Source organism: Electrophorus electricus, chromosome 1 (assembly GCF_013358815.1).
Source record: "Electrophorus electricus isolate fEleEle1 chromosome 1, fEleEle1.pri, whole genome shotgun sequence".
NCBI classification, from domain to species: domain Eukaryota; kingdom Metazoa; phylum Chordata; class Actinopteri; order Gymnotiformes; family Gymnotidae; genus Electrophorus; species Electrophorus electricus.
Genome location: NC_049535.1, coordinates 10,187,554 through 10,212,585, shown reverse-complemented (window position 1 = coordinate 10,212,585; position 25,032 = coordinate 10,187,554). Strand labels below are relative to the sequence as shown.

The window sequence follows — 25,032 nt, the reverse complement described above, 5'->3', positions numbered from 1 at the left end:
CAAACAAAGATTAAGCACAGTGCAGGTGTGTGTTTATCAAGGGGGTGTGGCAACAGACAAGGGGGCAGTCACACTGAACAGTCAACAATAAACTCCCACTGCACGTGGCGGGCCATACCACGTGATCAGTGGGAAGGTGCGCGTGCCGTGACAGCGCATGCGTCCAAACAGGGTAAATTCAGTCCCAACTGGAGGTTCCACCCTGACTGAATCAGTATTAAATAACCCAACTTCACTGAGGGGGTTTCAGGTTTCAGGTCAACTGTGCATAATTGGCAATTTAATGATTTCTTTGATGCATTCTCTCTCTCTCTCTCTCTCTCTCTCTCTCTCTCTCTCTCACACACACACACACACACACACACACACACACACAGAAACACACACACACACACACACACACAGAGAGAGAGAGAGAGAGTGACAGAGACAGACAGAGAGAGATGACAAATCATTGTGACCACATTCACCACTCTGTCCACTTGCTGCTATAATTATTATGGATAAACATACATCTCATGACAGGAAGAAACATTTTGTTTTCACCCCTTAATCAAATATTTTGTAAAAATGCCCTGTGGATTGCGTGCCACGGTTTGCCCTGGTGAGTCCCATAATATCCCATAATAAAAGACTCTATGTAGCTGACAGCATTTCACATTCCTGTCCACAACAGTGAAGTCGTTGAGAACACAGCAGCCGCGGTGGGTCATGTGACTGGGGCACACGCGCGGAGCGAGCACTGCACTGACATTATTTGGTAAACTGTGGTGTACATTCCGTGCATTTATTCTGGACACAGTAAACAACGCCCGGGTTCAGATGAAAACTGTTAGCTGTGAATAGACAATGCCAGTGCCCAGGCCCACTGGCTGCGATAGTTGTCGCAGAATTCTGAATGCTGAGTGCTGAATTCTGAATATTGAGTGCTGAGTGCTGAATGCTGAATGCTGAGTGTTGAGTGCTGAATGCTGAGTGCTGAATACTATAGCCCTGGATCATCATCACTGTCCTGCTCTGTTGCTCTTTTGTCTCCATTGTCATGCTCACTACAGGAGTGAATATATCTAAATTCTTTCTCTAATTCTTGGTAATTCAATCGGACTTTTGATCAGTTAACTGGGATCATTACATCCCTGATTAGAGTTATATGGTGTAGTAGAGATACTGTATGCTATAATAAAGTTATATGGTATAGCAGAGTTATACACCACAGTACAGTTGTATACTATAGTAGATACTGTATGCTATAATAAAGTTATATGATATAATAGAGTTATACACCACAGTAGAGTTATATGCTGTAGTACAGCTATTGTATGTTGTAATAGAGTTATATGGTATAGTAGAGTTATACACCACAGTAGATCTATATACTAACTATAGTAGAGATACTAAATGTTATAATAGAGTTATATGGTATAGTAGAGTTGTACACTACAGTAGAGTTGTATACTAACTATAGTAGAGATACTAAATGTTATAATAGAGTTATATGGTATAGTAGAGTTGTACACCACAGTAGAGTTGTATACTATAGTAGATACTGTATGTTATAACAGACTTATATGGTATAGTAGAGTTATACACCACAATAGAGTTGTATACTATAGTAGAGATACTGTATGTTATAACAGGGTTATATGCTATGCTAACTCTACTTGGAGATGTCTCAAAGATATCTCACAGGGATATCTCAGAGATATCCCACAAGGATCTCCCACAGGGATATCTCAGATATCTCACAGGAATATCTCAGGTCCCTCACATATATGACTGATATGCTGCAGTATGTAGCAGCTGGAAAGATGAACAATAGTTCACAGAATTTTAGGACACAGTAAAAATTAGACTTTGGAATAACAGTACACTTTGGAATAACACTGCCATCTAGTGACAGAACAAAATCAGTGCATTCTTTTAGAGCAATTTAACACTTTTTACAGTGCTTTATTAAGCCAAGGTGAAGCCTGAGGCCTATGGCTGAAATTAATGTCAGAGGTCAGAGGTTATAAACAGGTCACCTTAAAGTAGTTAAGAGCAGATAATCCCCAAAAACCCAGGTGTCAAGAGAAGTGTCCTCTGGGAGAGCATATCTGGGGGACACGAAGCTGTTCCGTTCCAAGCTTTCATTTCAGAGTTTAATTCCACACAGTTTTCCGAGCCGTACCATCTCTGACCTGTAGGAATGATCTCGTATCACTTATTTGGCACTTTGTATCTGTTTGTATATTTATTTTTATTACTCATTGTGTGAATTTAAAAATAGGAACAGATTCAAAATCTTTAAAGATTATCAGCATATGACACTGATATATAAATGAACACATGCATTGTGTATTGTCTGTCTTTACAGATTATAATTGTCATTTGTATATAATCAATTCATGTATCAAATATATATATATATATATATATATATATATATATATATATGTGTGTGTGTGTGTGTGTGTGTGTACATACATATGTTCAGATGTTTCTACAGTGTAATGGGTTCGAGACTGAGGTTTAGGGTTAGGGATCTACAACTACTTTCAAGAAAGCAGCAGGGTGGTTAGAATTCCACCCCCTAACACACAACAAATCCCCCCCCCCCCCAAAAAAAAAAACACACACACACAAAAAAAAACAAAGCTCTTAAGGTCAAACGCTGGTTTTATCCCAGAAAAAGAGTCCCTCAGGCAGCAGGACAGGGACTCTGAGCAGACAGATCACCTGGCGGGGTGTGTTGACTGGGGGCTGTTTCTGAGGGGACACCGGTTACCGATTGATGGTTATTGATATTACTGTCCTTGTTTCTCAATAGCAGGTTAAAATTGGATAATAACAAGCAGGCAACCTTTAAATGAATACATATGTGTGCGTGCGTGCGTGTGCGTGTGTATAAAAGGTAGTAAAATAAAATGAGGGTAGTCTATATGCATTGTGCATGTTCATTACAGGCAGATTTTTGCACAAACCAGCTCTGTACATATAGTTTTTATATAGATAAACGTTTTTACACACGTGGCAAACGTTTGTTTCGTGCACAGCCGTCCCCTTCAGAGATAACCGGGCCCGCAAATGAACAGGAGATGCGCGATGTTCAGATGAGATTGTGCAAATATTCACGAAACAAATAACCGCCAAATACGCCTGACTTTTAAATGTAGCTGATTTTTAAATGTGGACCATGTACTGCACTGCTTAACATTATCACACCGGTTTCAGCATAAACACCGTGAAACAACGGTCCTGACTATAATGAACTCAGATCCAGACTCGGATCACTTTGGGACACTTCGGCCAAAGGTTCATGAGTTGCCAGGTGGTTTCCTCAGGCGAGCGACTCAACACAGGTCAGAACGTGCTCGGTCGCGGGGCAGATAGCACTCTGGTCTGCGTGCCTTCGTCGGATGGAGCGGTCAGCACACCCTGCCTGACGTCGGCGCGAGAGGTGGAGTCCCGCTCGGTGACACGTCAGAGAGCAGTGCGGGCGCGCTTATCCACTCTGCATGTCCCGAAAACGCCGGAGTCTCCCCTTCTCCAAACGGGGTGCGGGTGCGCACGTAGATAGCGCGTAGTCACCGGGAACCTTTTGTCAGCATGAGAACTGCGATGCTGGTTTCGGTCGTCCGACCGATCGGGCCGATTTTGGTCGGCGTCTCTCTGGGCTTTACTCTGAGTCTACTGAGCGTAACGTGGGTGCACGAGAACTGTGACTCTGACGGAGTCCGAGCGACCGAGGAGATGCTTGTGTTCCAGCCGGACGGCTTGAAGGGGGCTCGCAAACCGAGCTCCATATCCACCGGTACGACAGATAACGGCAATACCGAAGAAGACCTCCGTCCAAGAATAGTTTCTTACAACCAACCCGCCCCACAAGGTCCTCAGAAAAAGGTTTTCAGGTAGGCGTAAGACCTCCTAAACTATGTCGGTTCTGTTCGATTCTTTCTGAAGCTCATGATAACCACTTCTTGGGGCTTTTTTGAGGCTGATGGCTGCTCGAGATGTTTCAGCACCTCCACCCAGCCTTGGTTTTCCCTCTGCGCTCTGAACAGCCTTTGTGATTCAAGACTTGTCATGTCTGCCCTTGTTCCTATGATTAAAAGTTTAGCGTCCTGAAGGTGACACTCCCCAGTGCCCATATAAGATGCCAGTTCACTCCCCAGTGCCCATATAAGATGCCAGTTCACTCCCCAGCGCTGTTCCTGGTTTTTAGCCCTTTTTAGAGTGTGAGAGCGTCTGAACCAAACAACGCAGGCGTTTGTCACGTCCTGCTCCGCTGTGATCTGTAATGTCTTCTGACCCGCTGTTCTGGGTTTACGTTAAACTGACGGTCATGGTTCAACAATTTAGCAACGATCTTTAAAATGCATCAAAAACATGAGCAACATCTACAAATATTTTTGAGCAAGACTACAACACAACAAATAAAAAATTAACAATGTTTTTTTGTGAGTGACCTTTAAGTAACATTCCTCAGATTGTAAGCCCAAGATGTTTTGCTCTTTAAACACCTTAGTCTTTTGCACTGGGGGACGTGTTTGACTGGAAAGAGGCATCAAAGCAAGATACAGTCTGTATCGTATCAAAGCAAGATACAGTCTTTTATTATATAGATAATAGATAATGTCCAGTGTAGTTGTAATTAGTTAACTTGGGAATTTTAAGTATGTGATTTCAGACATTAAGCTGAGCTGTACTTATCTAGACTAAGCTATGGTTAAAAGGGCTGATATAAATGTGTTTCTTATATTTCTGTACATCAGGGCCAAGTATGCCAGCGTTGAACTGGGTATCCGTGAGCGGCTCTTTGTAGCGATCTTGACATCTAAGACCAGCCTGAGCACACAGGCCATAGCCGTTAACCGGACACTCAGGCACCATGTGGAAGGGCACGTCGTCTTCCTCACTGGCAGCCACGGCCCCAAGCTCCCACATGGCATGCCCGTGTTCGCCCATGGCGAAGAGCACTCGGGGCCTGCTATCTTCCAGGTGCTGCGCTATCTCCTAGAGCGCCACGCCGCCGACTACGACTGGTTCTACCTGCTCTGGGATGACACGTATGTGCAGCCCGACAGGCTGAAGGCCCTGGTCAGTCACCTGAGCATGGACCGGTGGCTGTACATGGGCCAGCCTGAGGAGTTCATCGGCGCAGAGGCCCCGGGGAGGTACTGCCGTGGAGGCGCAGGCATTCTTCTGTCCAGAGCCCTGCTGCTGAGGCTGCAGCCATATCTGGAGCCGTGCCGAACACACGTCGCCAGCGCCAGGCCTGACGAGTGGCTGGGACGCTGCATCGTTGATTACACGGGCATCAGCTGCGTGGAGCAGCATGAGGTATGGCTTGGTGTTGGGGAAGAATCCGGATGTTATGTTCATTTGTAATTATTCGGTTTCTCCTCTTCACACCTTCCTCATATTAAATCATACAGCTTTGGCTTCTTGGCGTTCTAAGATAAGTTTTGGTGTGCTGACGAGTGTAACCTGCATGTAGTGACTGCACTGTGGTCCTTGTGGCACCTGGTAAAAGTCAGTGTTAAAGCGTTTAGAGTGTATTCTCCTCGTGATGCTGGAGGTAGCGGAGGGCAGTCTGATCTGTGCCGGTCTACAGACGTGTCCTGGACAGTCTCATCAGTGCAGGTCTACAGATGTGCCCTGGACAATCTCATCAGTGCGGGTCTACAGATGTGCCCTGGACAGTCTCATCAGTGCAGGTCTACAGACATGCTCTGCCCAGCTCCTAAATCAGAAAAGCACTGCTAAAGTAAACATTTCACAGTGCTGGTTTCTCATGTTTGTGGTGCTCACAAGTAACTTGCCTTTTCAGCCTGATCTCTGGAGTGTCAGCAGGAAACCACATTACCCAGGAGCCTTTGGGTTCTATGAGAGGGTGCACTGTTCTGTGTCGAGGCACAGAGCCTGATATGGCTGGCAGTATTTTGGGCTCGAGGCTCAGCTTAAAAACACACAGTCATGAGATTGCAAAACCTTTAAAATTATGCTTTGACATGGAGTCACATGCAATGCAGAGAAACTGTCATGAGATGTATGGTCAGAGTGTGATTGTGGAGTTCAGGGTGATGTGTTAAATAGAGTTTGACAGAGTTGTTTTACTAAAAATATTATTTTTTAAAAATGCTGTAAATGCCGTGGTCTGTGTGCAAGTCTCCTCTGGACTGAACACACTGAGCTGTGGCCTCGTGTAGAGGGAGAAGCTTCACTGTCCTTCCAGTACATCAAGGCCAGCTGCTCTGTGGAAATTACATGCAGAAAACCCCAGTACTTAATCACTGTTTCTCATTGGCTGAGACAACCATCAATCTCATCAAGAAAAGGCATATCAACGAAAGAGGTTTCAGAGGGCAGTTCCACACCAAACAGTACCACAGACATGTGTGTCAGTACTTTTGGCATCAGACCTCTTGCATGTGTCTGATCTTACGAGCATCCAGAGAGCCACGTTACTGGATTGACTGGTCCCCAGAGTGTGTGAGCTGCAGACTGCAGCCATGGCTGCCTCCCTTGGGCTGGTCCCTAGTCCCTGGCAGTTGTTAACTTAACTGGGGTGATTACGAAAAGACACTTAAAGGGAATTTCAGCTGCCTGCCAGGGTGTGTCGAGCTTGACCTTTAACCAGAAACTAAAGAATCAAATACGCTCTCTAATATAAGATCCAGGTAAGACCTGTGCAGCTGTAAAGTTGATTACTGCAGCATATAACCTATTATTTAAAACGAAGACTTTGTGTATATGCGTATGAGGGCTGTAAAGTATAGTCACTGGATCATATCTGGATGTGACTGGAATCCCAGGGCCTTCAGTATAATTCCTTTGAAATGGAGGAGAGCGCAGTGCTAAATGCAGTGGAACGTGTGGACCTGCAGAAGGCCCTGACTGTTCACCCTGTGAGTCCAGAGCAGATGTATCGCCTGCACAGATCCTTCACCCAGAGAGAGCTGCAGGACACATACCAGCAAATCCAGGACCTGCAGGTGAGTCCAGATCCCCCCCCCCCTCGGGGGATCCTGCTCCATTATGTACACATATATATTAACACTATATATGCATATTAACACATATATGTATATTAACACATGTACTATATTACATATATTAACAGGGACTCTTTGTTGTTTACATTTACGTTCTGATGGAGTTTCACAGCAGCCTGCAATGTCTCACTTGTGCTTTCTAATATCTGTAATACTTGTAATTCTTTAGTGATGTTTTTAATGCTCCAGGTGGAGATGAAGCGTGTTAGTTGCTGCGCTGTGGATGGCAACAGGAGTGCAGCGTGGCCCGTGGGCGTGCCGCCTCCCTTCTGGCCCCGGAGCCGCTTCGAGGTGCTGCGCTGGGAATATTTCAGTGAGGAGGAGCTGTTCTCCTGTGCTGACGGTGCCCCTAAGTGCCAGCTGAGTGAGGCCGACCGCCAGGACGTGGCTGACGTAATCCAGGAGGCCGTGCGCGAGCTCAGCGAGAAGTATGCGCCTGCCGTTGTGCTGAGCGCCCCGCGTCTGGTGAACGGCTACCGCCGCTTTGACCCGACGCGTGGCATGGAGTACACTCTGGACCTGCAGCTCCACGCCCAGACGGAGTCGGGCCGCAGCCGGGCCCTCACCCGGCGTGTGCACATGGTTCGGCCCCTGAGCCAGGTGGAGATCATCCCCATGCCCTCCGTGACAGAGGGCACGCGTGTGCACCTGCTACTGCCCGTATCTCACACAGAGAGGGGGGCTGCCCTGCGCTTCCTGGAGCGCTGTGGCCCAGTCATGTTTGAGGCAGGCGAGAACGCTGCGCTCACCCTCCTGTTGCTGTACGATCCGGACGAGGCCAAGCGGGTGGGCGGGACCGCCGACATTTTTGCTGAGCTGAAGGCGAAGGCGGCGGTGGCTGAGAGGGGCCACCCCAATGTCGAGGTGTCATGGGTCAGCGTGAGGACTGAGGGTCCAGGGCTGCTGCGTGCGCTGGACGCCGCGTCACGCAAACACGCAGCCGACGCGCTACTCCTGCTGGTCACGGTTGACACGGTGCTGAACGGGGACGTCCTCAACCGCTGCCGTGTGAACGCCATCGCTGGCTGGCAGGTCTTCTTCCCTGTACACTTCCAGGCCTTCGACCCGCGCGTGACCCACCCGCACGGGCCTCCACCCACCGCCCCGGACCTGGTGCGCGAGGCAGGCCACTTCGACCGCCACGCCTTTGGTGAAGCCTGCTTCTACAACGGTGACTACGTGGCCTCCCGCGCACGCCAGTCTGCTGAGTCGCACGGCGACGAGCTGTCGGAAGATGTGGACGCGTATGACGTCTTTCTGCGCAACTCGCACTTGCACGTGTTCCGTGGTGTGGAGCCCGCCCTATGGCAGGCCCACCGCAGATGCGCCTGCGAGCCGCAGCTCGGTGATGGCGCACTCCAACGCTGTCTCCAGGGCAACCTCCGGGGCCTGGGCTCCCAGTCTCAGCTTGCCATGCTCCTGTTTGACCAGGAACAGACCAGCACCACCTGAACTCTGCACGGGACTGAACCGGATCGGGCCCTGCTCCCATGCTCTGCTGGAGGCCTCCTATGCATCGTCCAACATTCCTCTCCAGTCCGTGGACGTGGCAGAAGCTCTGGAGGAGAGAAGCTTCTGAAGACCTCTAGCTGAGGAACTGACAGGCAAGAGGAATCGTAGCTGAAACAAAAATGTTTTGAAACGTGTGGGAGCATCCAGCTCCAAGAGTTTGTGTAACAGCAGGATGCTGCAAGAAGTTCCCGTCTCCCACCCACACTTCCTTGCTTGCTGCAGTTGCCGGGGGCAACCAGCTGTGAGTGCAGCATGTGTTCCTTTAAACATTCTCATTCACTCCTTCATTGTGATGTGTGTTTCAGGACATGTAAAGAATCTAAAAACTGTTCTTGTGTGTGTGTGTGTATGTGTGCATGCTCCACTCTTATAACTTGACTAAAATATGAACACACTTAACAAATGCTTTACAGTGATCTGAATGTAAATGTGTGTATGGGTGTGCGTGTGTGTGTGAGATAGTGTGTGAGTGTGTGTGTGTGTTAGTGTGTGTGTGTGTATGTGTGTGTGTTAGCCTGTGTGTGAGAATGTGTGTGTGTGTGTGTGTGTGTGTGTGTGTGTGCACGCGCGCAAGCACTGCAAGGAACTGATGTTGTCCTCTAGTGTTAAAGTGATGCTGAATGAGATTATATGTGTAATGTATTGCAGTGTATGTTGAACTGAAACGCAGAATTCAGAAGCAGTAGCTACTGTTGTTATTAAAGCAGGAAGAATCTTTTGTCCGGAGCTGATGATGTTTTTGTCAGTGACTATCAGCTGTGATCATTTATATTCATATAGAAGATGAAAAATGATTCATGTTCTCGTCAGTGTTGGTCAGTGGTGGTCAGTGATGTTTAGTCGTGGACCCCAACCCTAACCCTGCTTTCCTTTAGCTGCAGTAGGTACTAAATAATTTTGGAGAGTGAGTTTACTGTAATTACTGTGATTATATTGTTGGTACATGACCATTTTAGAATGGAGAGCAATTCATGTGATTTTTTAAAATTTATTTTTTGCTTAAAAATGTTGTAGTTTTTATGTTAGTCACTAGATGGCAGTAAAGGGAGCTACATAATTTCCCTGAAGCGCAAACTCTTCAGTTTAATCCATGTCGTGCTCTCTCTGCCTACTTTAAGAATATTCCACTTACGCCTGAAGATGTTGTTTCACATCACATCTACAAAAAGCTGTGTCTTTGTTGCATGTTACTGTTAAATTGTGATAGCAAAATGTATTTTTTGGGATCAGAGTATTTAGTGCTTACATTATCTTGACAAATAACAGAAAAAAAGCATCATTTTCATGTCAATTTTAATTTCTCTACAAAATGGTTTGTAGTGATGGCTACATTCAGGACATGGTGACCATACAGTGACTTTGTCTGGGTTGTTCTCCAGGTTTGGTTCCGAGCCTCCAGCATTGTTTTAATTCCAGGAAAATCACACAATGGAAACTATACATAACAATAACACAAACCAATGATTTACCAGTACACTTGGCACTATAACTGAGCCATGTGCTTTTCACAAGAGGACAAACACACCCAGCGCGAGGGCCTCGGCCTCTGTGGACATGAAGACTGGGAATTCACAGCTATACCACACTAACATCTGCTTCAATGCCGCCTGTAATGCTGTGACAGCAGCTGTACTCACTTTTTCTGTGCTGCTTGTGAAAATATAAGTAGGTGTGAGGTTTGGGTGAATGCTATTATACGCTGAAGTTTCAATGGCAAACACTTTTCTTGCTTGTATTCACCCAAATGTTCATCAAACCAACCAAACAAACACCTTTAAAATCATCACATGATCATCTGAAGACGTGATTTCTAGACGCTGTAGTACAGGGCGAGCATGTGTAGGCATGGGGCGGGGCAGCGTGGGGCGGGGCGTTGCTGGCACTAATGCGGTGTAGCCAGTTTCAGCCGCTTCCAGCCAGTTTGACCCATACTTGGATGTGTGCCTCAACCCCCACAGCAGAGAGTCAGCACATGGTCCTCAGTGAGTCAGGGAATCAGTGAATCTTTGAATCCACTCAGGCTGCAACTACAGTGGTTATGAACATACATGTAGATTTTGACTGAATGGTTGTGTCCAGGGGTCGGAGTCCAGGGAGTAATTAATGTCTATTGTAGGAAGCGTCTAGCAGATACTGTCGTGCTGCCCCAGTGAGTACGTGCTGTGGTGGTTTGGTAGTGTTGGAGCTGGATACACACCATGGGGTGGATTAATAATCAAATCTCTGGCCTCCTGTTGACCGACACATAGCACCATAGGAAGCGGTCAGTGGTGGAGAGACAACGTCACTGGGTTAGGGTTAGCCTCTCATAGATCATTAGTTTTTCAAACATCTGTATTTAAATTGTTTTAATTTTTTTCCAGTTTGGACTGTTCTGAATTGTATGTGATTATTTTTCTAATATTACATTTACTTTATTGTCTAACATTACATGTACATTATATTTACATTTATTTTCCTGAAGTCATTTTCTCACAAGGGTCTTGGGAAATAAACTAAAGCATCAGACAAGACCACCAATCGCTTGTTGTGTTTATTAAACTTACTTGGGCTTTTACTTCCTCTAACCTGACCGTTGAGATGCTGCTGGAGACCATCTGGGGTCCAAGGCTCTGTTCCTGGAGGTTCTTTGTTTTTTTAATCTGGTTCTGGATCTGGTTTCTCTGGATCTGTTGGTTCTGGTTCTTCTGTGGTCTCTGAAAAGCCTTGATTCTGCTTTTGACCACCTGAATGTGGGACATGCACAGGTATGAAGGCAGATCCAGGGACATATGGCTGCACAGCCCAACAACGGCACAGGACACAGGAAGCAGGACACAGTACCTCATAGATGTAATCTAGTATCTCTAATATTGTGAGGATGCTGGCACCAATGAAGAGCCCCATCTGGCCCCCGATGTCCCCTAAATGTCACACAGACGAAAACAGAATCAGGCAGAAAGTAACACATGCAGCCAAAGGCAAAGCCAAGCATGTTTACTCTGAGAAAACACCCACAGCATCGCAACAGCATCCTGAGATTATGATCTTACCTAAAAGTCCTGCTATGTCATATGAGTGTGTGGTTATAATCTTACCTAAAAGTCCTGCTATGTCATATGAGTGTGTGGTTATAATCTCACCAAAAATTCCTGCTATGTCATATGAGTGTGTGGTTATAATCTCACCTAAATGTCCTGCTATGTCATATGAATGTGTGGTTATAATATCACCTAAAAATCCTGCTATGTCATATGAGTGTATGGTTATAATCTCACCTAAAGGTCCTGCTGTCATATGTGTGTTCTTATAATCTCACCTAAAAGTCCTGCTATGTCATATGAGTGTGTGGTTATAATCTTACCTAAAAGTCCTGCTATGTCATATGAGTGGGTGGTTATAATCTTACCTAAAAGTCCTGCTATGTCATATGAGTGTGTGGTTATAATCTCACCTAAAACTCCTGCTATGTCATATGAGTGGGTGGTTATAATCTTACCTAAAAGTCCTGCTATGTCATATGAGTGTGTGGTTATAATCTCACCTAAAACTCCTGCTATGTCATATGAGTGGGTGGTTATAATCTTACCTAAAAGTCCTGCTATGTCATACGCTTTCTTCTGCTCCATCGTCTCATAATTCAAGGCTTCAAAGTAAATGTCCAGCACAAGGAAGTTGTCTCTGAGATGTCAGAGATAGTGATCTTAAGTTTTATCTGAATCACTGAATATCCTGTCAGCCATCTATGTGGAAACAAGCCTCTTTGTTATCAGTAGTGTATTGCATTGCTTTTATTGTGAAAAGGCCAAATACACAGTGAAAAATAATTAGTGGAAACAGCATAATTTCACTTTCGATTTTAAAAAGTGTTCCTTCATTTAGCCCATGTGAGGAAAGCCAAATTACATTTTAATTTTCAATATAGCAATTTCACAAACAATAGTGGCATAAACTGAGAGAGACATGTTGTGATTACCAGAGAGAGGCAGCGAGGGAGAGAGGGAGGGCGAGAGAGAGAAAGAGGGAGGGAAAGGGAAGGAGGGAGAGAGAGAGGGAGGGAGGGAGAGAGAGAGAGGGAGGGAGAGAGAGGGAGGGAGGGAGGGAGAGAGAGGGACGGAGGGCGAGAGAGAGAAAGAGGGAGGGAAAGGGAAGGAGGGAGAGAGAGAGGGAGGGAGGGAGAGAGAGAGAGGGAGGGAGGGAGAGAGAGGGACGGAGGGCGAGAGAGAGAAAGAGGGAGGGAAAGGGAAGGAGGGAGAGAGAGAGGGAGGGAGGGAGAGAGAGAGAGGGAGGGAGGGAGAGAGAGAGAGGGAGGGAGGGAGAGAGAGGGACGGAGGGCGAGAGAGAGAAAGAGGGAGGGAAAGGGAAGGAGGGAGAGAGAGAGGGAGGGAGGGAGAGAGAGAGAGGGAGGGAGGGAGAGAGAGGGACGGAGGGCGAGAGAGAGAAAGAGGGAGGGAAAGGGAAGGAGGGAGAGAGGGAGGGAGGGAGAGAGAGGGAGGGAGGGAGAAAGAGAGAAAGGGAGGGAGAGAGAGAGAGGGACGGAGGGAGAGTGACTACTGTGGCATGGAAATGTTAAGCAGCTGATTATTTAGTTTGTTTTTTAGATGATTTTTTGTTACTTTTCTTTTTGAATACTCAGTTAATTATATTCAGGGGTGGACACTTTCCAGTGCTGACCAACTAGAACTGGTGTTGTGGTTTGTATATGAGTGTATGTGTGTTGCATGTTGTGTAATCGTCTAATGACAGTGAAATGAGTGATGAGGAACATTTCTGTACAAGAGGCCCATTTACTACTCAGTGACAAATCTGCTGTCAAGGAAACCCTATCTTTGATTTTACAAATAAAAGTTTTTAAATGATATTGAAGCCAGATTTAGGCTATAGGATATTAAAAGATGTTGTGCAATAAGACTGCGGTCCTCACAAGTATATCAAATACAAAGTACATGTGTGTAGAGGTGTGGTCCAGCTCACCTGATGTACTCCTCCGTTTTGTGGTACTTGCGGGACAGGTAGCGTGCGGAGCCTCTGCTGGGGATCTTAACCATGGAGAGTTCTTTCCCGTAGCGAGTGACATTGCATGGAGTCTCACATGAACACACCCCCCGGATACTCTTCTCAAGCAGAGCTTAAAAAAACACAAGGACAGATCTAACATGAACAGTGGTAGAAATGCATTAATGCATAATTCTTACACATTCGTGTCAATAACTCATTCAGATGCACTGTAGTATATCATGTATTCAATAAACAGAGAATGTGAGTATAAGTAAAGAACAGTGTGTAATCAGCATGGGGGAGGGGGGGGGGGTTCCTTGGTAGGTTGTGTTGGTTTAGGGAGGTAAACCTGGATGGGGTCTTACCAAGTGCCCTGTCAGCACACTTTGCTTTGGTGGGTGTGCAGACGTCAGCATGACCTGCCGAGAAATTTCACACATGAGCAGGTGGAAAACTGTAAAGAAAAAACTGAATCCCCACAGAGTTCAATCTGTTACCAATGACAACTCAACTCTAGATACAAGGTAGTGGGTAAATGTCCAGATGAGATGTATAAATATTTGAGCTTCTTAATATCGATCCCGGTGACCCTTCACCCAGAAACCACGAGAGGTGAGGGAGGAATGTGGCATGCTAAAGGGAATGAAGCTCTGTGGAGTGAAGCTCTGTGAAGTGAAGCTCTGTGGAGTGAAGCTCTGTGGAGTGAAGCCTGGTGGAGCGAAGCTCTGTGGAGTGAAGCTCGGTGAAGTGAAGCTCTGTGGAGTGAAGCTCTGTGGAGTGAAGCCTGGTGGAGCGAAGCTCTGTGGAGTGAAGCTCGGTGAAGTGAAGCTCGGTGGAGTGAAGCTCTGTGTAGTCAAGCTCTGTGAAGTGAAGCTCTGTGAAGTGAAGCTTGGTGGAGCGAAGCTCTGTGGAGCAACGCTCTGTAAAGTGAAGCTTGTTGGAGTGAAGCTCTGTGGAGTGAAGCTCTGTAGACTGAAGCTTGGTGGTGTGAAGCTCTGTGAAGCGGTTGAGGTGCTGGGTGTGCGAAGGCCTTGGTCATGTTTATGGCATGAAGAGCTGCTCATTTTGTAATTGGCCCAAAAATGCCATGAAATGAGTGATTTGACTGATGAGTGCAGGGATGATTGATGAGCCTGTAGAGAGCGCGAGTCAGTAAGTGAGAACCAGTGTGCAGATGAGATAGGCACAATAAAAGCAGGAGGAATATATATATATATATATATACACACACATACACACACATACACACACACACACACACACCTGGCATATGTAACAGCCTGCAGTTGCACTCTCTCTGCACCTGTATGCTCTCACAATGCAGTTTGCAGGCGCTGACACTATAGGTGTCATATCCAGGGATCACAGGATCCAACGACGCACGACAGTTTCCCCAAGGCTGTGGCAGGTATGACAGCTAGCAGAATATGCACACACACACACACACACACACACACACACACACACACACACACACACACACACGCATGCACACACACGCACACAAATACACATTGTTGGGCCAGTCACTATGTCTTCATAAATATAGCAAAAATATCTTTTTTATTGTTTGTAGTCCTCACAAGTATGAGTGGAGTCAATGTAAGTCCTCACATATAGAGTAATACAATATTATGTGTGTCCCTGCTCTGGCAGATGTGGTCTTAAGAGTTTTGAGAAGCCTGAGACAGAATTGAGTCTAGTGAAGTTTCTGAATGTCTAAATTTCTGTGTCTTATGAAAGCTGAGCTATACGTCAAGGTGAGAGACTGACCCAAAGCACCTGAAGTGGTTTAAACTGATTTCATGCAACAGTCACACCTGTGACAGAACTGGATTGAGTGTTATTCCTGAAACAGCTACTATGATGACCTCATTTTACTTTAATAAGTCCATTTGCTAAAATTTGCTAGCATGTATTATACTGTTTTGGTTGTATTGTGGATTATACCGCAGACGTCCAGGGATGGAATCTGGGCCACGTGGGAAGAAGTTGTGGCTTTAGAAACATTTTAGGAAAGTATGTAGGTGTGGTTTGGTTTGCGTAAACCTGCACTCCTGCATGTGTGTGTTTAATGTCCCAGAAAACACAGCAGGAAACATGAAAATTGTTTCTATTATGCCAAACTTGACAGTTGCATGAAACATCTAACAGGATAGATTAAAACACGATGAAATACAGCTTCTTTCTCGGATCAGACCTATCTGAAGACTGCTCAGGCAGAGTTGGATTTGCCTTGTATTTGCACAGGTGTGACCTTATACCTTATACAACTTTACTGAGACCTGGACTGGCCAGGGTACACCTGAGAGGGGAGATGCCAAAGTGTACATCAACATGGGAAAGTCATCAACTTCAGATTTTTTACATGTAAAACGTGTGCCCACAATGTCAACATGAATCTAATTAGAACCTAATCACAGACTTTACATGCAAACCTTACCATTCAGTACTAGTCTTATCCTCAGTCTTATCCTCAGTCTTATCCAGTCTTATCCTCAGTCTTATTCTCAGTCTTATCCAGTCTTATCCTCAGTCTTATCCAGTCTTATCATCAGTCTTATCCAGTCTTGTCCAGATCATACCCTCTGTTCCTGGCAGGACACGAAGGTCTGGAACCCCGGGGAGACTCCAAACCCCAGCTGGTGAATGTAAGGCGGCTCGTCCTGACTGTGGATCTGGACACGGATTCCCGCCTCCAGAGTTGTTTCATCTGGGAAGACAGACCAGGTGCTCTGTTACCCATAAACATCTGTCTGCCTGATGGGCCTGCTATATCAGAGTCTCCACAGAACACCGCATGTGTTTCCATGTGACTGAGCAGGGTTTTGTGCAAAGATGAACATTTGTTTTCTAATCCTGCAAAATATCTAACAGACCAAACTGGATTATCAGTGCATAATACCTGTTTAATGTATTGAACACACTTTTTCATTTACATATCTCACATAAAGTTACTTTTCGAATAATCATCAAGCATTTCAAAATCCTTGACTGGATTTAAATACTTGGTGTAGATCTGAACATATTTATATGGTAAATGTGCAGCTGTAGGTATGTGAGTTAGGGGTTATAGGTTAGGGTTAGGGTTAGGGGTTAGTGTTAGGGTTAGGGATTTATAGTAGGGTTACGTTTAGGGTATAGTGTTAGGGTTAGTGTTAGGGTTTAGGTTTAGGGTTAGTGTTGGGTTTAGGTTTAGGGTTTGGGTTTATGTTTAGGGTTAGGGTTAGGGTTATGGTTTAGGTTTAGGGTTCTGGATAGGGTTTAAGTTTAGGTTTAGGGTTAGGGTTTAATGTTAGTGTTAGGGTTTAGGTTTTGAGTTAGGGTTAGGGATAGAGGTTAGTGTTAGGGTCAGGGGTTAGTGTTACTGTTAGGGTTAGAGTTATGGTTTAGGTTTATGTTTAGGGATAGGGTTTAGTGTTAGGGTTAGGTTTGGGTTTAGGTTTAGGGTTAGTTTTAGGGTTAGGGGTTAGTGTTAGGGTTATGGGTTAATATTAGGGTTACTGTTACGGTTAGTGTTAGGGTTTTGGTTTAGGGTAGGGTTATGGTTATGGTTAGGGTTAGGGTTTAGGTTTAGGATTGATTTAGTGTTAGGGTTAGTGTTACGGTTTAAGTTTAGGGTTAGGGTTTAGGTTTAGGCTTAGGGTTTAGTGTTAGGGTTAGTGTGACAGTTTGCGTTTTGGGTTATGGATAGGGTTTAGGGTTAGGGTTAGGGTTTAGGTTTAGGTTTAGGTTTAGGGTTTGGTGTTAGGGTTAGGGTTTAGGTTTCGGGTTAGGGTTAGTGTTAGGGTTTAGGGTTTAGGGTTAGTGTTAGGGTTAGTGTTAGGGTTTAGGGTTAGAGTTTAGGTTTAGGTTTAGGGTTTAGTGTTAGGGTTAGTGTTACGGTTTACGTTTTGGGTTATGGATAGGGTTTAGGGTTAGGGTTAGGGTTAGGGTTTAGGTTTACGTTTAGGGTTAGGGTTTTGGGTTAGGGTTTAGTGTTAGTGTTAGGGTTTAGGTTTCAGGTTAGAGTTAGTGTTATGCTTTAGGTTTAGGGTTAGGGATAAGGTTTAGGGTTATGGTTAGGGTTTAGGGTTAGGATTTAGGTTTAGGGTTAGGGTTTAGGTTTCCAGTTAGGGTTAGGGTTAGGGTTAGGGTTTAGGTTTATGGTTAGGGTTTAGGTTTACGGTTAGGGTTATGGTTTATGGATTAGGGTTTAGGGTTATGGTTTCGGGTTAGAGTTAGGGTTTAGCTTTAGGGTTAGTGTTTAGGATTAGGGTTAGGGGATCTGCAGCTCACGCACTGGTCTCCCTCCAGATGGGCAGGTACTCATCCTGTTGTACGTCCAGCATCAACTCCAGGCCGCGGCCCGTGCCGCCTGCCCGTGCTCGCTTGGCCAGCGTCCTGTTCCCGTTGAACGTGTAGCACTTCCCGTAGCGTGTGTATACCTGCAAGTCAGAAACACACATGCTACAATGCTTTATTACACAAATCACTGATCCTTTGCTTTCACCTCTTCCAGAACTTTCATTAACAGTTCTGTTTAAGGTCTAAGTGGGTTTTGAAAGGCTGCATGGACATCAGACACATGATCAGTAAGGCGAGTTGATCTGTGTGTCTGTAGATGGAGAGTTGATATGTGTGTCTGTAGATGAGCACAGATTGAGTCCTGTTTGCATAATCTGGCTGTCCTAAAACAGCTCCTAGAAAGGATTTGTCTGTGTGCTGAGAACTGCACCACTCTTCAGCACTGAGTGTTTCTCTGGCATTGGATCCTAGATGTTTACTTCATCTGAGTAGGAGAGACAATGCCCTCCTGTTCTGTCGATGCAGGCAGGGCCATACATACTTGCGTAACATTTCTCTGTGTCCTTTGTAACAGACCGCATTGATCAGTGACCCACACAGCCCTGGTCCTTGGTGAGGTAATCTTGGAAAGTAAAAGTCTGCTCACACTAGAAAATGTTCTGAAATGTTAGATCATACCAAAAGTGGAAAAAGTAGCCCAGATTCATTATGCAGTATGGTCTCTCACACATTCAAGTCTGTCTCACTTGTGGATTGATAATCACTGACTGACTTTAAATATGTTGGTATGGCAGTGAAATTAGTTATTAAGTCTTAAATTAAAATACCACTCAGCAGTTTGTGGTGTTTATGTCTTCGAGTCTCCTCAGGGCCTATTTGTCCATATTAAAGCCTACAGTGTAAGTTAAAAATGCTGGATTATGCCTTTAACAGTGAGGTACAGTAAAGTACAGCAAGATACAGTGAGGTACAGCGGGATACAGTGAGGTACAGCGAGGTACAGTGAGGTACACCGAGGCCAGGCAGGGCTGTGTCATTCCACCTCACATTCCTCTGAACTCAGAAATGAAGCACTTGACCAATGACAAACCGCTCAGCTCAACGCAGGTGTTGCCCACCAACAGACTTTCCACCTTCAGAGGAAGGATGGAGCTTCTTGTCTAATGTTACAAAATGTCCTGCTCAGTCAGCAATGGAGAATGAAGGTTCACGTCACACAAATGTGACCAGATGATTCACAATTTCTCATGCAGATGGACAAGCTCCTAAATAACATCCAACAAGAAGAAGTGAAAAGGTGAATGAGAAAGACAACCAAGCTTGTGTGTGTGAGAGAGTGTGTGTGTGTGTGTGTGTGTGTGTGTATGTGTGTGTAATCTTAATGCCCTATGACAACAGACTCTTGCAAGGCCTGCATTATGGCTTTGGCAATATTCATTCCCCTAGCCAAGATGGCCGACGGTGACTACAACACTCAAGGTCCTCACGCAAGCTCTGCACACTACAAACTAAACACAAGGTGCTCATACACGCTCCACACACTAGAAACTACACACAAGGTCCTCATGAAAGCTCCACACACTACAAACTACACAAAAGGTCCTCAAACACGCTCCACACACTACAAACTACACACAAGGTCCTCACGCAAGCTCCACACACTACAAACTACACACAAGGCTCTCACACGCTCCACACACTACAAACTACACACAAGGTGCTCAGCTGCTGCTGGTACTCTGAGCCTGAGTGGGTGGTGGTCACCTCCTCCTACACAGTGCAGGTGGAGTAGATGTCACACTTCAACAGGAAATGACCCATCACATGTGATCAGGGAGAGGGTGTGTGTGAAGGTGACCATGCAATGAACCTCCCTGTGATTCTGACTAAGAATGCGGAACAGCTGCAGGGCAGCAAAGTGCAGTGTCCTCTGCCAGTGTGTCGTGTTGTGGCTCTGAAGAGTGTGTTAATGGGGGGAAAGTCTTGAGAGGGGGTGGAGCCTTGGGAAGGAAAAAAGACATTGTGTTAGCTAATGCAGAGTGACAGGACGATGCCTGGGAGATTAGGATTGTCTCTGTGTGTGTGTGTATGCGTGCGTGCGTGTGTGTGTGTGTGTGTGTGCGTGTGTGTGTGTGTGTGCGTGTGTGTGTGCGTGTGTGATGCACAGGAGACATTGTCACTGCCAACAGGCTTGCCGCAGGGGTTTTGTTGTTTTTAAACAAGTTTTTCTGTTTTTAATTAATGCTTCACTTTCGTTAACACGATGCCCCAGTGCTCCAGCTATCAGTCTCTTCGTCCCTCCAGGCTTCACTCTTACTTATTTCAGTCAGGTTTTAGGTTGCAGTGTCTTTCAGGTAACCTTGTAAATTACTTGCAAGTTTGCACTTTGATAGCAGTTTTCTGTTACATTTACATTTACCTTTACAGCATTTAGCAGACACACTTATCCAGTACAGTAGGTTAGAGTCCAATATAACAATGAACTAGAATACTGTAGAAATTCAGGGATCACTGCTGATGACCAGAAGTGTGAAACACATATAAGCTCTTTTAACAGACAACAATCAGAGTTAGTCAACATAGGAGCAGTCAACATCAGTGTAATAAACAATACCCTACAATAAGGACTAGTTTAGTTAGTCAACACAGGAGCAGGGTCAGTGGTCAGTTAAATATTCCACAAATAGAGGGGTCTTCACTCTGCGTTTGAAGCCTGTAAGGGACTGCTGTCCGGACAGCCAGAGGAAGTTCCTTCCACCATCTAAGAGCCAGAACAGAGAATAGTCTCCATGCTTGTCTTCCATGAGGCTTCCATAAGAACCTATACACACACACACACACACACACACACACACACGCACACCTCTGGCACAGAAGAACATATATACACACACACACACACACACACACACACACACACACACACACACACACACACACACACACGCATACCTCTAGCACAGAAGAACCTACATACACACACACACACACACACACACACACACACACACACACACACACACACACACACACACACACACAAAGGGCTGTTCAGATCTATCTCAACCCAATACCACCAGTTTCATTCCACTCTAATTGGCCATCTGCCAATCAGGCCTGTCAATATAGATTCGCTCCAGACGTATGAGTGTGTGTGGTCTAGCGCGTGAGAGTGTGTATGGTCTCGTGCTCGCATCTGCCTGTATGCCAGAGTTTGTGTTGCATCCTTTCCCATGAGCTCACATTCACCTGTTTTATTTTCTGCTTGAGTGGGTTCAGTGCTAATGACGCTATAGAATCTGCTCGGTCTCGCTCTTGTGCTGCCCCTCCCATCTCCCGCTGGGCACTGTGAATGCACGACGCCTTACTTAATAATCAGTTTGATTGATCCCCCGTCAATTTCCTGCCCTCCGCGTCCCGGTGGCGTCCTGTTTCCTGTAGGTCACACCGCTCTCTGTCTCCTGCTATCATGACTCTTCCTATAGTGCACTAATCACTACTCATCTTAGACAGTGTTTGAAATATTTATGGCAGTATATGAAATATTTGATAGCAAAAATGGGCAACTATCTCAAATGATGCTGATTTAGATGCATAAATGTCACTTTTACTCATGGGTGAAACTCAATGACAACCATCAAAGTGACATAAAAAGTGATTTGTGAAGTTTAAAAAATTACTTCACTCTATTGCGAGCTCTCATTTTGACATTTCAAACAAAAACACCAAGACCAATAATCATCAGAAACAGTAATACTGTAAACGCTACTGAACTTACACACGTCACTGGACATATACAAGTTTCGTGTGATGTATACAATACACATTTATGACAATGTGGTTATATCTCCCCGTACTGCTAATATCAACGGCAGAGTAAAGATCTGAGCGCTTGTTCACCATGAGTCAGCAACATTGCGAATGTTCAGTGTCCTGATTGGCTGCTAGCCTTTGCTTAGAGTACTTATGATTAGCCACGACAAAATATTATCTTTACATATTTTAGTGTTTGAGTTTTAGAAAAGAAAACAAACCGATGACAGAATGAATGTTTAATAAAGTTCAGTCACAAACACCTCAAGGGTTCACTCGGAGTTCCTGCTCAGCCTGGAGTGAAAACGCTTATTAAGGTTATTCACCACCACCTTACCTTAACAAAACTGTGAGGAATACTGTGATAATTCATCTCTTAGTCAGTATCAGATACAATTTGTTACCATACATGGACTGAATGGACTATTAACATGTTTATATTGCACAGAAACAGACATCAGCTTTCTGCTTCCATCTCTCAGAGAACAACCACTGACTCCCAGAACACAAGAACATACCTCATAAGTGAAAAAAAAAGTTCTCAAAACCCACATCTATTGTTTTGTGTGTGTGTGTGTGTGTGTGTGTGTGTGTGTGTGTGTGTCAGAATTCTGCTGGGTCCCTGTCTGCTGACTTCAGTTTTCAAAAACAAAGGAACTCCATTCCAGTTAGCATATCAGAGGAACAAGACAAGGACCTCTGCATCTCATTTCTGAGTCTTTACTGATATCAAACAGACTCTTAGACGCCCTCATATCTGAGGTCATAAAATTAGGCACTGCACCAAAATATGATGGAATAATCAGAGTGCAGAGAATGCAGAATAATTAAGTCCCCATATCATGCACAATCTCAATCTCTCTCTCTCTCTCTCTCTCTCTCTCTCTCTCTCTCTCTCTCCCTCTTTACCCTTAGAGTGACCTCACACTCCAGGTTGCAACTGTATTTTAGTGTGATTGTGAATGAAGATTGAAACATTAGCATTAAAACCCTGGTCCCTCAATCATAGCATGTTTCAGGTAACAATATTCCTTGGCTCCATCTTTTGACCAATTCCTATTCCCCTGAATCGCAACAGAATTATTGATATATTTTCTCCAGTAAATAATTATATTTATTTACACACACTGGGAAGTAACACACACACACACTGGGAAATAAAACAATGCAATGTGGACAACTCTTCAGGTCCAGCCAATCACAACACTGTACTGACAAATGTGACATCACTAGGCCAGAGGGTAGAGGTTATCAGATTTGTCAGCAGTTCCGTTTGATTTATACATTTGAGAGGGAGAGAAACACAGCACATGACACCTTGGTGGGGTTGGTGGAGACACCACATCATGACTCCAGTCTCCTGCATACTGGAGGTCTGTGACTGCTGTCTTTTGTCTTTGCCTTGAGGCAAAGTAGGTTGCAGAGTGTCCCGTCAAGCTGGTACTGGAACATTACAAGGAGGCCAATGGTAATAAGATCTTTGTTTGGCCCCTGTTTAGAAAATAAAGGTACTGGACTAGTAATCAGAAGGTTGCCAGTTCAAGTCCCACCACTGCCAAACTGTCACTGTTGGGCCCCTGCACAAGACCTTTGACCCTCAATTACTCAAGTTGTGCTCAGTCAGAATTGTAAGTCACTTTGGATAAAAGCGTCAGATAAATGCTGTGAATGTAAATATCATTCTGAAGACCCATCTACAGTATTTGTGGAATATTTAACTGACCCTGCTCTTATGTTGACTAAGTGAAACTCTAGTCCTTATTGTAGGGTATTGTTTATTGCACTGATCTTGACTGCTCCTATGTTGACTAACTCTGGCACTTATTGTTTATTGCACTGAATGTTGTCTGTTTTCGAGCTTATATGTATTTTGCACTTCTAGGCATCAGCATTCATCCCTGTATTCTACAGTATTCTAGTTCATTGGTATATTAGACTCTAACCTACTGTACTGTACTAGGATGTATTCTATGAGGAAATGACAAAGCACTTTGTAAGTCGCTCTGGATAAGAGCGTCTGCTAAATGCTGTAAATGTAAATGTAAACGTAAACCCTGCAGAATGTAACTCAGGATACTGCTGGATTTCGTAGGGCGGTAGAGTCTCGACAGTCCCACTGATGGAGGCAAAGGCCTTGGTCATATCAGTCAAGGCCATGTGCAGCTTGAGTTGTTGCTCACACCATTTTCCTGGATTTACTGGGCTATTAATATTTTGGTTGTACCACATGATGTAAAGACACCCTGAGGCTTAGGAAGGATTTCCAGGCCACGTGAGAACAGACGATTTAGGAGCAAATGGGTGACTGGAGAATAGGGTAACAATGGTGGTGTGTGGGGTGATAGCAGTGAGGTGGAAGATGATAGTGGTGGAGTATGGGGTGATAGTGGTGTAGTAGATGGTAATAGTGGTGGTGTGTGGGGTGATAGCAGTGAGGTGGAAGATGATAGTGGTGGAGTATGGGGTGATAGTGGTGTAGTAGATGGTAATAGTGGTGGTGTGTGGGGTGATAGTAGTGAGGTGGAAGATGATAGTGGTGGAGTATGGGGTGATAGTGGTGTAGTAGATGGTAATAGTGGTGGAATGTGGGGTGATAGTAGTGAGGTGGAAGATGATAGTGGTGGAGTATGGGGTGATAGTGGTGTAGTAGATGGTAATAGTGGTGGAATGTGGGGTGATAGTAGTGAGGTGGAAGATGATAGTGGTGGAGTATGGGGTGATAGTGGTGTAGTAGATGGTAATAGTGGTGGAATGTGGGGTGATAGTAGTGAGGTGGAAGATGATAGTGGTGGAGTATGGGGTGATAGTGGTGTAGTAGATGGTAATAGTGGTGGTGTGTGGGGTGATAGCAGTGAGGTGGAAGATGATAGTGGTGGAGTATGGGGTGATAGTGGTGTAGTAGATGGTAATAGTGGTGGTGTGTGGGGTGATAGCAGTGAGGTGGAAGATGATAGTGGTGGAGTATGGGGTGATAGTGGTGTAGTAGATGGTAATAGTGGTGGTGTGTGGGGTGATAGCAGTGAGGTGGAAGATGATAGTGGTGGAGTATGGGGTGATAGTGGTGTAGTAGATGGTAATAGTGGTGGAATGTGGGGTGATAGCAGTGAGGTGGAAGATGATAGTGGTGGAGTATGGGGTGATAGTGGTGTAGTAGATGGTAATAGTGGTGGTGTGTGGGGTGATAGCAGTGAGGTGGAAGATGATAGTGGTGGAGTATGGGGTGATAGTGGTGTAGTAGATGGTAATAGTGGTGGAATGTGGGGTGATAGTAGTGAGGTGGAAGATGATAGTGGTGGAGTATGGGGTGATAGTGGTGTAGTAGATGGTAATAGTGGTGGAATGTGGGGTGATAGTAGTGAGGTGGAAGATGATAGTGGTGGAGTATGGGGTGATAGTGGTGTAGTAG

At 45.2% G+C, this 25,032-nt stretch overlaps 2 protein-coding genes across 2 annotated transcripts in view; one reads left to right on the top strand and one right to left on the bottom strand.

Annotated features, from left to right (window-relative positions):
- The first annotated feature begins 3,487 nt into the window (after positions 1-3,487).
- chpfb (chondroitin polymerizing factor b) lies at positions 3,488-9,023 on the top strand. The gene is made up of 4 exons (XM_027004618.2): positions 3,488-3,890; positions 4,755-5,322; positions 6,798-6,977; positions 7,227-9,023. Exons 1-4 carry the CDS (start codon positions 3,589-3,591, stop codon positions 8,487-8,489), a joined length of 2,313 nt encoding a protein of 770 aa, XP_026860419.2. The 5' UTR covers positions 3,488-3,588; the 3' UTR covers positions 8,490-9,023.
- Positions 9,024-9,060: 37 nt separating this feature from the next.
- Positions 9,061-25,032, bottom strand: part of asic4b (acid-sensing (proton-gated) ion channel family member 4b) — a 32,989-nt gene continuing 17,017 nt past the window's right edge. Inside the window, exons 2-10 of the mRNA XM_035532895.1 lie at positions 17,809-17,953; positions 16,112-16,239; positions 14,790-14,943; positions 13,892-13,945; positions 13,503-13,656; positions 12,118-12,209; positions 11,373-11,452; positions 11,096-11,275; positions 9,061-10,780 (exon numbers count right to left, since the gene is read on the bottom strand). Of these exons, the coding sequence (XP_035388788.1) occupies positions 10,673-10,780; positions 11,096-11,275; positions 11,373-11,452; positions 12,118-12,209; positions 13,503-13,656; positions 13,892-13,945; positions 14,790-14,943; positions 16,112-16,239; positions 17,809-17,953 (1,095 nt within the window). The 3' untranslated portion in view covers positions 9,061-10,672. The remainder of the gene's footprint in view (positions 10,781-11,095; positions 11,276-11,372; positions 11,453-12,117; positions 12,210-13,502; positions 13,657-13,891; positions 13,946-14,789; positions 14,944-16,111; positions 16,240-17,808; positions 17,954-25,032) is intronic.

Coding starts and splice junctions, on each gene's coding strand:
- chpfb (XM_027004618.2), top strand. CDS start 3,589: ATGAGAACTGCGATGCTGGTTTCGGTCGTCCGACCGATCGGGCCGATT. Junction 3,891..4,754: donor CCTCAGAAAAAGGTTTTCAG/GTAGGCGTAAGA, acceptor TCTGTACATCAG/GGCCAAGTATGCCAGCGTTG. Junction 6,978..7,226: donor AGCAAATCCAGGACCTGCAG/GTGAGTCCAGAT, acceptor TTAATGCTCCAG/GTGGAGATGAAGCGTGTTAG.